The following is a 12,500-nucleotide window of genomic DNA, read 5'->3' on the forward strand; positions in this document are numbered from 1 at the left end:
TATATAATATATATATATATATATATATATATATATATATATATATATTTATATATATATATCAACATGTGTATTGTTAGAGCTTCCATTATCAGCAACAGCTCTTCTAGGAGAAGAGCACTCCAAAATCAAACCATTGTTCTCTAAGTCTTGGGTAGTGCCATAGCCTCTGTACCATGGTCTTCCGCTGTCTTGGGTTTGAGTTCTCTTGCCTAAGGGTACTTTCGGGCACACTATTCTATCTTATTTCTCTTCCTCTTATTTCGTTGAAGTTTGTATAGTCTATATATGAAATATTTATTTTAATTGTTGTTACTGTTCTTGAATATTTTATTTTAATTGTTAATTAATTCTCTTATTTCCTTGTTTCCTTTCTTCACTGGGCTATTTTTCCTGTTGGAGCCCCTGAGCTTATAGTATCTTGCTTTCCCAACTAGGGTTGTAGCTTAGCAAATAATAATGATAATAATAATATTATTATTATTATTATTATTATTATTATCATCAGAATGTATGTAACTGCGTCACCATCATCACCCTCTAGACATCAAAGTTACTACTAGCAGGTTGAACATTTATAACATGACCCCAATCGTATCTTTCCTTACTACTGTGCAGTAAAATTTTTTAATTTTACCACATTTATATAGAATATCCCCTTGATCAGTCAGAAATTGAAATCAATAGGAAAGAACATCTGTCATAATACGTTGTTAAATTTTCATTATAATAACATGTTTATTACTATTGCTATAATGCTATTATTCACTTTCAGATGGGAGCACCTGGTATATCAGTTTGGTGGGGCGGATCACGTGATTTCTCACGTCATCAAAAATGGTAAAGTGTCTCATTGTAGGAAGTGAAGGCATTCGGATAAATAATGTAAGACGAAAATAATAATAATACTGGGAGGACACCTATTCAATATGTCCTCTTCTGACAACTCATTCAGGTCTCTGTAATGAATTACATCTTTGACATGATTAAATGTCTGAGTTTTCCTATGAAACTAGGGACAATTCTAATGGGTAGGGTAATTCTAAGATAAAGTATTGAGCGTAATGATAGAAATAACTAAAAATTTCTATCTTTTTGATTCCTTGCATATAATTTCTATGTACAAAGTATTAGGTTTTGTTAACTCAAAATAAAAGCTGTTATCAATATAAATGGAAGTTAAAGATTAAAAGATTTCTTTGTTTAATTTTGTTCTCATTCTTTCCTCAGTTGTTCTTTATTATTTTGCAATACGATTAAAGTTTGCTTGAGGTTATTTCTGTGGAATGTAAAATTATCGAATATAAAACGATCCAGTAAACAATTGCCTTTAATTTGATGCAATTTTCCTCAGCCATATACAGATATCTTTTGTGAAATTCTAGGTGTTCTAATGTGAAGGTGAAGTTGCAATTTTGCATGCTGTTTTCGTTTCTGCAGACACTGACTTCGTTTCTGCAGACACTGACTTTGTTTCTGCAGACACTGACTTCAAGTATGTAATTGCAGCCGCCAACTCGGGCTCCTTTGATTAAAAAAGAATTTAAAGCCTGTTTGCCTATATCCGTACAGTGTCTGGTGGTCCTTTAGAGGTACCCTGTCCGAAAATATCATTCGTAGTGGACGTTCTCTCTACATCTCTGCCGCTCTTCTAGCAGAAGGACGCTCCAAAATCAAACCATTGATTTTTAGTCTTTAGTCTTAGTTCTCTTGCTTGAGGGGACACTCGGGCACGCTGTTCTCTCTAGTTTATCCTCCTTCTTGTTTTGTTAAAGTTTTTATAGTTTATATAGGAAATATTTATTTTAATATTGTTGCTGTTCATAAAACAATTATTTTTTTCCTTGTTTCCTTTCCTCACTGGGTTGTTTTCCCTTTTGGAGCCCCTGGGCTTATAGCAACCTGCTTTTCCAACTAGGGTTGCAGTTTAGAATATAATAATAATAATAATAATAATAATAATAATAATTGGGCAGTGTCATAGCCTTTTTACCATGTTCTTCCACTGTCTTGGGGTAGAGTTCTCTTGCTTGAGGGTACACTCGGGCTCACTTTTCTATCTTATTTTTCTCTCTTGTTTTTTGAAGTTTTAATTATTTCAGTGTTGTTACTGTTCTTAAAAGATTTTATTTTGATTGTTAATTACTTATCTTGTAGTTTATTTTCTTATTTTCTTTCCTCAATGGACTATTTTCCCTGTTGGAGCCTTTGGGCGTATAGCATTACTTTTCCAGCTAGGGTTGCAGCTTAGCAAGTAATAATAATAATAATAATAATAATAATAATAATAATAATAATAATGACGCCCCACTCTGGCTCAGAAGTTGCAGCCCGAGTTGTTATCCGTAAAAGTAAATAAAATTCATTATTTTCTTAAAACAATTGATTTCTATATAGCATTGTATCTAAATTCCAAATTATGAAAGGTTTTCGTTCTATAACAGTGGTTCTTAAACTTTTTTGCCTTGCGCCCCCTTCTGCATTAAGCATAGATCCCATGCCCCCCCCCCCCGCCCCCCTCCCCACCCTTGAAATTTCTGCCAAAGTAGACAGTATTATTTCAATAAAATGAACATTGTTCATAGAAAATGGGTAAAATAAATATATTATGATGAAACAAAATTTTATCATAATCTTTTTTCAAACTGTTTTAGCATTATACAGATTACAGTTATTACATTGATAGAAAATACTGGAAAAAATACAAATTACTGCAAAAATAAACATAATTTTTACTCTTAATACAATCATTCATGGATCATGACCACATCAAAAAATATTACACATCCTCCTTAGTAATTGATTTATCCATATTTATGTAGTATTGTAAAACAAAAGACATCATAATTACTACATTTTTATACTCATTGTTACTATTTTAACTAATTGCGCCCCACTTGAAAGCTCGTGGCGCCCCCCAGTTTAAGAATCACTGTTCTATAATATCATTAAAGGAACAAAAAATTGTCCAGTAATTCTGGCTAATTCGAACGAGCCTTATAGGCGTAAAAAAACTAACTGGCATCTCTTGCCACGCTTTGAGGACGAACAATATGAAAATAATGTCACTCACTAAACTGTGAACAGCTAGCTAAGGTAGATCCACCTCCTAGAAAAATAGTTCACAGATTAATTACAAAACTACCTCGTTTGATAAAAATAACATTGTAATGTCCTTCCAAGAGATTGTCTGGCATACAGAAGTATGCACTTTTTGATTACTAGACATTGATAAGTCTGAAGAGTTTGCTAACTAATTTCCCGTGCAACTTAAGAACTCTGGAAAACAAGTACCCATGTATTTTTTTTTACTGTAAGAGCTTAGTGAGCGAGCTTAGATATATGTATATTAACAGTGATTTCATGAAGTGCAAGTCAATCAAATCCATTTTAGAATTACTGTATAAATTGTAGTTAACTTTTTATATGACGGAATCCATTAAACTGATTAAGCTACTGCAGACCATCCCATGAACATCAGTCACCAATGAGAGAAGTTTCTCAACGTTGGACAGAATCGGTTCATACCTGAGAAGCACAATGACCCAAGAATGGCTTCTGACATCACTGGATCTTATTTCACCGAGAAAAACATTTTGAAAGATTTGGACAACAAGAAAAAGCTCCACGACAGACTGTTACACGACTTTGGCATCTAACTAAGACGACTGGAATTCATGATGTGAGTAATTTTTAGATTAAAACTATATTTCTGTCTTATTGCTATATTATCAGTTTACATATAATTGAAATGTGCATTATGTCTCCTACCTTCTTTTATACACATGTCTTCAGCGAAATATATAATGCAACCAAGTGACACTGATGACTTGGAGAAACCTCTGATAGATAGATATATTATCATCATCTCCTCCTACGCCTATTGACGTAAAGGGCCTCGGTTAGATTACGCCAGTCGTCTCCCTCTTGAGCTTTTAAATCAATACTTCTCCATTCATCCTCTCTTACTTCACGCTTCATAGTTCTCAGCCATGTAGGTCTGGGTTTTTCAACTCTTCTAGTACCTTGTGGAGCTCAGTTGAAAATTTGGTAAACTAATCTCTCGTGTGGAGTGCGAAGAACATGACCAAACCTTCACCATCTATCCCTCGCCATGATCTCATCCACATATAGCACTCGAGTAATCTTTCTTATAGTTTCATTTCTAACCTTGTCCTGCCATTAAACTCCCAATATTCTGTTTAGGGCTTTGTTTTCAAATCTATAGAGTCTGTTTTATATTGTTTCATTGTCATACCACGACTTATCCATACTGCAACATCGATCTTACTAAAGTTATATATAACCTGATTTTTAAAAGTCTTTTCAGACGATTTGATTACCGAATTTTACTTAATCTAGCCATTGCCTGGTTTCCTTTTTTTCAATCATTCATTAAACTCAAATTCTCAAGATCCTGTATTAGAGATCATAGTTCCTAAATATTTAAATGATTCTACCTCATAAATCCTTTCTCCTTCCAATGATATTTAATCTTCGATTGTATAATCCGGTTTCATCATCATTTCTTCTTTTCATCTTGAGCCCAACCTCTTGTGATATTTCATGCATTCTGGTAAGCTAACATTGCAAGTCCTGTGGTGTTCTGCTAATAAGGACAGCGTCATCAGCATACTCTAGGTCAGCTAATTTCCTCTTACCACTCCAGTCCAATCCTTCTCCACCATCTCCAACTGTTCTATACATTACAAAAGCCACGAGGAGGATAAACAACAAAGGTGACAACACATTCCCTTGGAGTACTCCGCTGGTCATTGGAAATTCATTTGATAGGTTTCCACTAACATTACCTTTGCACTTGCTATGTTCATGAACAGGCTTAATGGCTTAATCAGATTTACATTCTTAAGAGAAACTCCATCATAACGCAGGACTCTCCATAAAATTGGCCGGTGCACACTATCATAGGCTTTTTCATAATCCACAAATGCCATCAAAAGTGGATTTCTATATTCTACACATTGCTGTACGTGTCTTAAAATAAAAATTTGGTCGGTACAACTACTATTTCTAAATCCTGCTTGTTCCTCTCTCAGCTGTTTATCAATCTTTCTTACCAGTCTCTTTAGAATAAGCATACTATATATATTTTCATGACAATGATGTAAGTGTGGTGCCTCTGTAATTATTACAATCAGTCAGGTCTTTTTTTTTTTATTTTTGCCTTGCCAAAACTCCTAGCTCCCATTCATCAGGTTTTGCCTTTTCACGCCACATTCTACAAAATAATTTTGTAAGTATTTTGGGGGTCACTTCATTTTCATCCAGTATCATCTCAGCAGTTATTCTATCGTATTCACGGGCTTTCCTTCTCTTGAGTTTTTTAACGATACCTTTGACTTCATACACACTGAATTCATTCATGGACACATCAAGGTTTTCCTCAGCTTCAGGTATATCAATCAAATTATTCCCTTCATATCCCCTTTTCATGAACTCACTAAAGTGGTCCATCAAACGTTACCTTTCTTCGTCTGTTGTTATAACAGATCCATCTCTATTATTTATGGGTATATGCTTCTTTTTCTTTGCCCCCGTAGAGATTTCATTAATAATTTTATGAGTGATTTTTACACCATAGCCACACCCTGAAATCATAGCTTTTTCAGCATCATCTGCTTTCTTGTCTAAATATTCTCTCCAGTCATTCCTGGCTTTTCTTTGGACCTCACTATAAACATTGAAATACTTAGCATGCTCTGCCTTTTAGTTTTCATTACTTCCACGAAAAAATTCAACAATCTATTTCTGTCTTTGTCTCCTTTTTATAGTATCCCAAGTATCATTTGATATCCATGCCATGTCTTTCTCCTCGTAAATGTATGTCCCAAAACTTCACAACCAACTGACTGATATATGTTCCTAACAACACACCATTCTTTATTAATTGTCTGCTCTTCGTCTCTTAAAGTCTGTAAGAACTGAAAATCGATTCCTACATTCAATTGCAAATGTTTCTCTGCACACATCTTCTAGAAGCTTAGTTGAATGAAACCTAGGTATTTCATTTACATTTAGCTATTGGGTACTTTCAGTTTTAGTTTCATTGTGGTAATGAGGAGCTGGAGATCACTATCAATATCTGTGTCACTGTAGTTTCATACAGCTTTGTGGTACAATTATCAAAAAATCCAATAACAGACCTATTATGGCCTTTTGATAAATGATAGTTCCATTCATTGACCACTCATTTACAACCATCAATTGAATGATTATAGTCTAAGGTCATCCCGTTATCAGTTATGATTACTTCATGGATAGAGAGACAAATGCATTTATTCCGAAATAGAATGAACTCGACGCTATGGGCAACAACACTGACGTTGAGTTTATCTTGTAAGTTTTTAGCTATGAGGTACACGTTTTCTTCAGAATATTTGTGTTTTGAATAACAATATTATGTAGCTTTAGAAAATAATAAATTTCAGCTAATTGATTTGCAAAATTGCAAGTTCTTTGTCGCTAAAATTAAGAGACAAGTGAGAAACTTTACATTTATTAGAGTTTACCATAAAATATTGGTTTTCTTTACTAACTTACCATACTGCCGTAGAAAATGGGTAAAGAGACTATTCAGCAATGGAAAACGAAAACAAGAATAAAACCACGAAAGATTTCAAAGATCTTGTTGGCGATAAAGCTCATTTAATAATAATAAAAAAGAGATAAACAAAAGATGAGTTATAGGCTTTTTTACAAAATAGACTGTGCATTACCACGGCACTAGGCAAGAGGCTTTATCATTCATTATGAACTTTACGATGAGTTTAAGATTACGTCTGAAAAGTAAAAAGAAAAGGAAACTGCCAAAAGGGAATAAGAGATATAAATAGAAAATAATGTTGAGTTTAAAATTATATTTGGAAAGTTAAAATGGTGAACAGAAAAACTAATGTTTTGAAAATATTCAAGATATACTACACATAGTCACAAACAAACCTCCTGTCCGGAGAGAAGCTCCGGGCAATCTAAAGAAGAAGAAGAAGAAGAAGAACAGACAAACCAGTAGCTTAAACAATCCCGGTTTCCTTAGCTTCTGTCATTTTAGGTAGTTGAATTTCGTTGTTCTTGTTTATCGCCTCTTCTATTATAGCGTCCGGATATCCGTTATCATTAGCTACCATGTAAATTGCTACCCACGGTAAGAGAAGAACGTCTCAGTTGTGGGCCCTAGGCCTACTGGTCTTCAACATCTTTATAGAACAAGCTCTGATATAGCCCAATGTAAGTAAGGATTCCATATTGGATCTGTTTATTTCATATGGTAATATTTTTTTTCATGGAAGGTGAATTGATTTGAGAGATGATAGGGCTTTGTGGAGTTCCCCGCCTAATGAATTTCATAGTACTCCTTGCCCACAATCGCGTATGATTTTGGGAAATTTTATAGTGTACTGCTTTTGAGTTCTTCGGTTGAGCTCTTCGTCAGGTATTGGAACTCGGAGGATGTTAACCCTATATTCTATGTATTCTGTCAGAAGGTCTTAATTTTCCATTTCTTATAGCCTTTATTATATATATATATATATATATATATATATATATATATATATATATATATATATATATATATATATATATACATATATGTATATTCATTTATATATATATATATATATATATATATATATATATGTATGTATATTCATTTATATATATATGCATATTATTTATACATATATATATATATGTATATATATATATATTCATTTATATATACCATTATATATATACAGTATATATATATATATATATATATATATATATATATATATATATATATATATACACATATTATTTATACATACATATATATATGTAAATATATATTCATTTATATATACAGTATATATATATATATATATATATATATATATATATATATATATATATATATATTTATATATTTATATATATATATACTGTATATATATATATACAGTATATATATATATATATGTGTGTATATATATATGTATATATATATATATATATATATATATATATATATATATATATATATATATATATATATATATATATATATATGCAGAAGAACCACAGGGAAAATGAAAATACGAAATATACGCTCAAGTCCTGACTAGTTTCGTGATACTTCTTCAGTCCTCTGAAGAAGTATCACGAAACTAGTCAGGACTTAATCGTATATTTCGTATTTTCATTTTCCCTGTGGTTTTTCTGCATCTGAGCATCACGTTTTCCTGTGATTTTTACGCATATATATATATATATATATATATATATATATATATATATATATATATATATATATATATATATATTATATCTTGTTATCACACTGAGCGACATTGCTAAGCATATAAATACTCGGTCTCTCCCCATACCTTGGGTAGTTGGGAGAGGAGGTAGTCATACCCTGGGGAGAAGGGTTGTAGTTTGGAAAGTAGAAGGGGGTAGGAAACGTTGAATCTGTGTGTGTGCGTGTACGTGTATGTGTATATCTATATAAATATTTAGCTGACGTAAAGTGTGTGTGTGTGTGTGTGTGTGTGTGTGTGTGTGGGTGGGTGGGTGGGTAGGTAATTGTCTCACATTATGTCCTACCCGATCCAAAAATTAATGTGTTTGACACTACCTTGAAGAAGTTGAATCATATCGAGATACCATACATTTCCAGTGAGATGATTCAGAACCTAATGAGTTTTAAGAATTTTCACGTGGACCATTCTCTCAGCATGATACTCATATTTATGTATTATCAGTAGATTAGGTATTACACTGGGGTAGGGGTGTAAGAATAGTACCCCTGTATATCTTTCCTGTCGTAGAAAGTTACTAAAAGGACAGCTGCTGCCTTGGAGTCTTGCTTATAGCAAAAGGATAAAGCCACTGACAATTCTTCTTCACCCAAGGGGTTAACTACCGCACTGTATTTGTTCAGTGGTCACTTTCCTCTTGGTAAGGGTAGAAGAGACTCTTTAGCTATGGTAAGCAGCTCTTCTAGGAGAAGGACACTCCAAAATCAAACCATTGTTCTCTAGTCTTGGGTAGTGCCATAGCCTCTGTACCATAGTCTTTCACTGTCTTGGGTTAGAGTTCTCTTGCTTGAGGGTACACTCAGGCACACTACTATTCTATCTAATTTTTCTTCCTCCTGTTTTGTTAAAGTTTGTATAGTTTATATAGGAAATATTTATTTTAATGTTGTTACTGTTCTTAAAATATTTAATTTTTCCTTGTTTCCTTTCCTCACTGGGCTATTTTCCCTGTTGGGGCCTCTGGGCTTATAGCATCCTGCTTTTCCAACTAGGGTTGTAGCTTAGCAAATAATAATAATAATAATGATAATAATAATAATAATAATAATAATAATAACTGTGCAAGCTGCTGCCTTGCAGTGTGAATGTACAAAGGTTAGTTCCACCGCTAAAAACTGTGGTTGATGACTGCAAGGACATGAGATCGTAAAAAACCCTTTTGCCAAATTATAAACCAGGGGGCATCAGGTAACCGACTTCTTAATGTAGGGATAACGGTTCGTAAGAAGAGTAGCTCTGGGTATAGGAGCTATATTGATTACTAGGTTAAGGGCTTGAATTTGTGGGTATGGGTGGTCTTTGTTAAGGTGGCCCGCAACCAATGGAGAAATGCCGATACCAATATGCGATCCATTAGAGATGCAACAAATTTTTCGGGGCTAAGTAACTTAAATCAAAAGAAGAAATAGGTGGCCTATTATAGTGATTTCTTTATTTGAATGTTTTACTTGCTATGTTAAGTGTGCTATTCTTGATGTTTTGGTCATCACGCCTGATAGCAGTGATTATTCATGAAACACTACATGTGTACACACAACACACACACACACACACACACACCCATATATGTATATATATATATATATATATATATATATATATATATATATATATATATATATATATATATATATCATTAGCAGATCCCGGGGGGTTACAACCATCCTGCCCACATCTTTAAGGAAAAAAAATGTACTGTTAAATTTTGGGTTTTCACAAAATTTTCCACTTGAATTCGGCATGAGTGAGAAATGTTTATTTTGTCAGTTATCTTTATTTTCAGGATCATCCTTTATCAAGATATTTTTTTTTTTTACAAGTTTTCCTACGACGGACCTCTTGCTCAAAAGTAAAAAAATAATTGTGATTCAACTTTTACACGAAGGAAGTGGATGATTTTGTAATAATAATTTCAATTCTCTCCTGCCGTAAAGTTTTCTTTTAGGAAATGGACCAAGCGAGTGATAGTTACGTTGTTATAGGTCCTGCCTCTCTCTGTTTAGAGTCCTTGGCTTGGTATAGCAAAGCTTTCTCTGGCTGCCTTGCCGTTCTTTCGGACAGTTGGGTGGTTGGTGGTAACCTGTGTACGTAAAAACTCCAAGTTCGGTTATTTGGTAAGTAAATTAATGCGTTGAGTTGAATTTCACTTTTGTGAATTTCTGATATATTGATATAGTGTGGTGGTTATTGGAGGGCTGTTGATGTTATTTCTGTATATACAGTGCGATTTAATGTCTTAATATAACGGTCTATTAGTTTTATGTATTTTTTTAAACCCATTTCTTAACATGCAGCTTTTTCTCTGTATTCTGTTTAATTTTTTTTTAACCCAACTAATCTGTTTATTTTTACTTTCAGGAAAGGAGTCTCGGATCGCCTGATTACCTGTGCGTTTCAAGCTTATAAACTATATGGGAATCAATCTTGAGAGCTTGTGTTACCTGTATTATCCTTGCGTACAGACCCACATCTTGCTAAGTACAGACTGACTGATGACAACGCTGGAATATGGTGAAAGTATTTTTCAGTCTGAACTAAAAGGCAAGTATTGTTTTGTTTGTCTTTAATATGCCCCTAAGCAAGCCAGTCCTCCCCGATTGGGGGCGGCGCCCCCAATTGTGGGAGGACGTTCCCTATAGCTCACGGTAGACCTTAAAAGAAAGGTCTACCGTGTGCTATAGGGAGGCTTGCTTTAAACCCCTTAGTTTTAAGTTCGGTAAGTGTTTTAAAATTTTTGTACTTTATTTAGGTCCTACAGTTTACTTAAAGCCTGTTGATCAGATTTATTATAGAAAATCATATCTTTATTTGGAGTATATACTAGATCCTATATTTCAAGATTTATAGTTCTATTTTAAGTTTACTTTGCTGGTTAAAAATTTAAAGTAAAGTTTTAACATTTTGTTTTACGCTTTTATATTAGCTTCTATTCCAACTTTAATGTTAATTCCATTTCTAATTCATTTTGTAAGAAATTGGGATCTTTATTACTCCTGCTGTTCACTAGATATTACAGGCTTCTAGATTTAAAGGTCATTTATGTAGGGATACCAAACTTTTACAAGAACCTTAACTAATAATGGATACTTTTCAGATTGGTTTGGGGGCGACTTCAGGATAAAACAATTAAATTCGAGGAGTCGTTAACTCAAGTTCTACAAACTACAGTTTGGCTTTGTTGGGTTGAGGATTGTTGTTGGCAATCTGTCAAGATACTCTATACTCATAAGATTATGAAGATCCAGCTAAATTTGGATAGATGTCCATAAGAATTTTTGGATATCTGGTTTTTACTGGAAGATTTGGCTACCAATTTTTAGATACACTGGTTAATAGGTTGCTGGTAAGTTATAAAAATAGAGAGTTTAATCTTATTTTATGGCAGAACTCTTCTTTTGACAATGACTTTACTCTAACCATATTAAAAAACATTAAATGAAACTTTGAAATTTTTTTTCTTGGTAATTGTAACAAAAAATCCTGTTATATAAATTTTAAAGGAAAAAATTTAATTTGGTGAATCATTCCATGGACTAATTGATTTATTTATAAAGATTTTAAAGTAAATTGAAATATTGATTTAATTGATAATTCATGGTTGTTTGATCATTTTACTTTTCCTTTTTATAAAGGGTTAATTGTTAAAGGTTTAAGATTAAACTAATATATTTAAATCTTCATGGTTTTCCTATTTGCTTTATTTGAAGCTATTACTGAAATGTGTTAAATAAAATGTTTATCTTCAATGTAAGTTTGTTAATTGTAACAAATAGAATTGGCAAATTTTCTTAAACACACTCTATTTTAAAAACTGTTTAGTTGAAAAGAGAATACGCTACATACTGCCCACTCGAAATAGGTTTGAAAACAGGTCTATTTATTTATTAAATATAAACCACTCTTTATTTCGGAAGAAACCCTGGATTATTGTTAACCAATGATTCACTGATTAAAAAAATTATTGCATAGTTTCTCAAAGCTGAACTCTACCTTTATAAGGTGTATTTTACATAGTGTAACTTTAATACACTAACTGGTAAATGTTCTGAGGAATTTTCTCCAAGTAGAAGTACAATGATGTGGCATGACTTACAAAAATACATAAACTTAGGGTTCTAGTTTGAATTTTTTAATGAAAATCCTTGCTGATTTTACGGACATTTTTAAAGTTCCATCAGT

The 12,500-nt window shown here is 32.8% G+C and overlaps 1 protein-coding gene and 1 long non-coding RNA gene across 3 annotated transcripts in view; both read left to right on the top strand.

Annotated features, from left to right (window-relative positions):
• LOC137645063 (probable imidazolonepropionase) overlaps window positions 1-1,126 on the top strand; it is a 37,274-nt gene extending 36,148 nt beyond the window's left edge. For both annotated transcript variants that reach the window (XM_068377915.1, XM_068377916.1), the window contains exon 10: window positions 776-1,126. In XM_068377915.1, coding sequence (XP_068234016.1) covers window positions 776-866 — 91 coding nt within the window. In that variant the 3' untranslated portion in view covers window positions 867-1,126. The remainder of the gene's footprint in view (window positions 1-775) is intronic.
• Window positions 1,127-10,389: 9,263 nt separating this feature from the next.
• Window positions 10,390-11,753, top strand: LOC137645064 (uncharacterized). The gene is made up of 3 exons (XR_011045276.1): window positions 10,390-10,435; window positions 10,680-10,862; window positions 11,416-11,753. It is a non-coding gene; the product is annotated as an uncharacterized lncRNA (long non-coding RNA).
• Window positions 11,754-12,500: the final 747 nt, after the last annotated feature.

This window comes from Palaemon carinicauda, chromosome 8 (genome assembly GCF_036898095.1).
Source record: "Palaemon carinicauda isolate YSFRI2023 chromosome 8, ASM3689809v2, whole genome shotgun sequence".
NCBI lineage: Eukaryota > Metazoa > Arthropoda > Malacostraca > Decapoda > Palaemonidae > Palaemon > Palaemon carinicauda.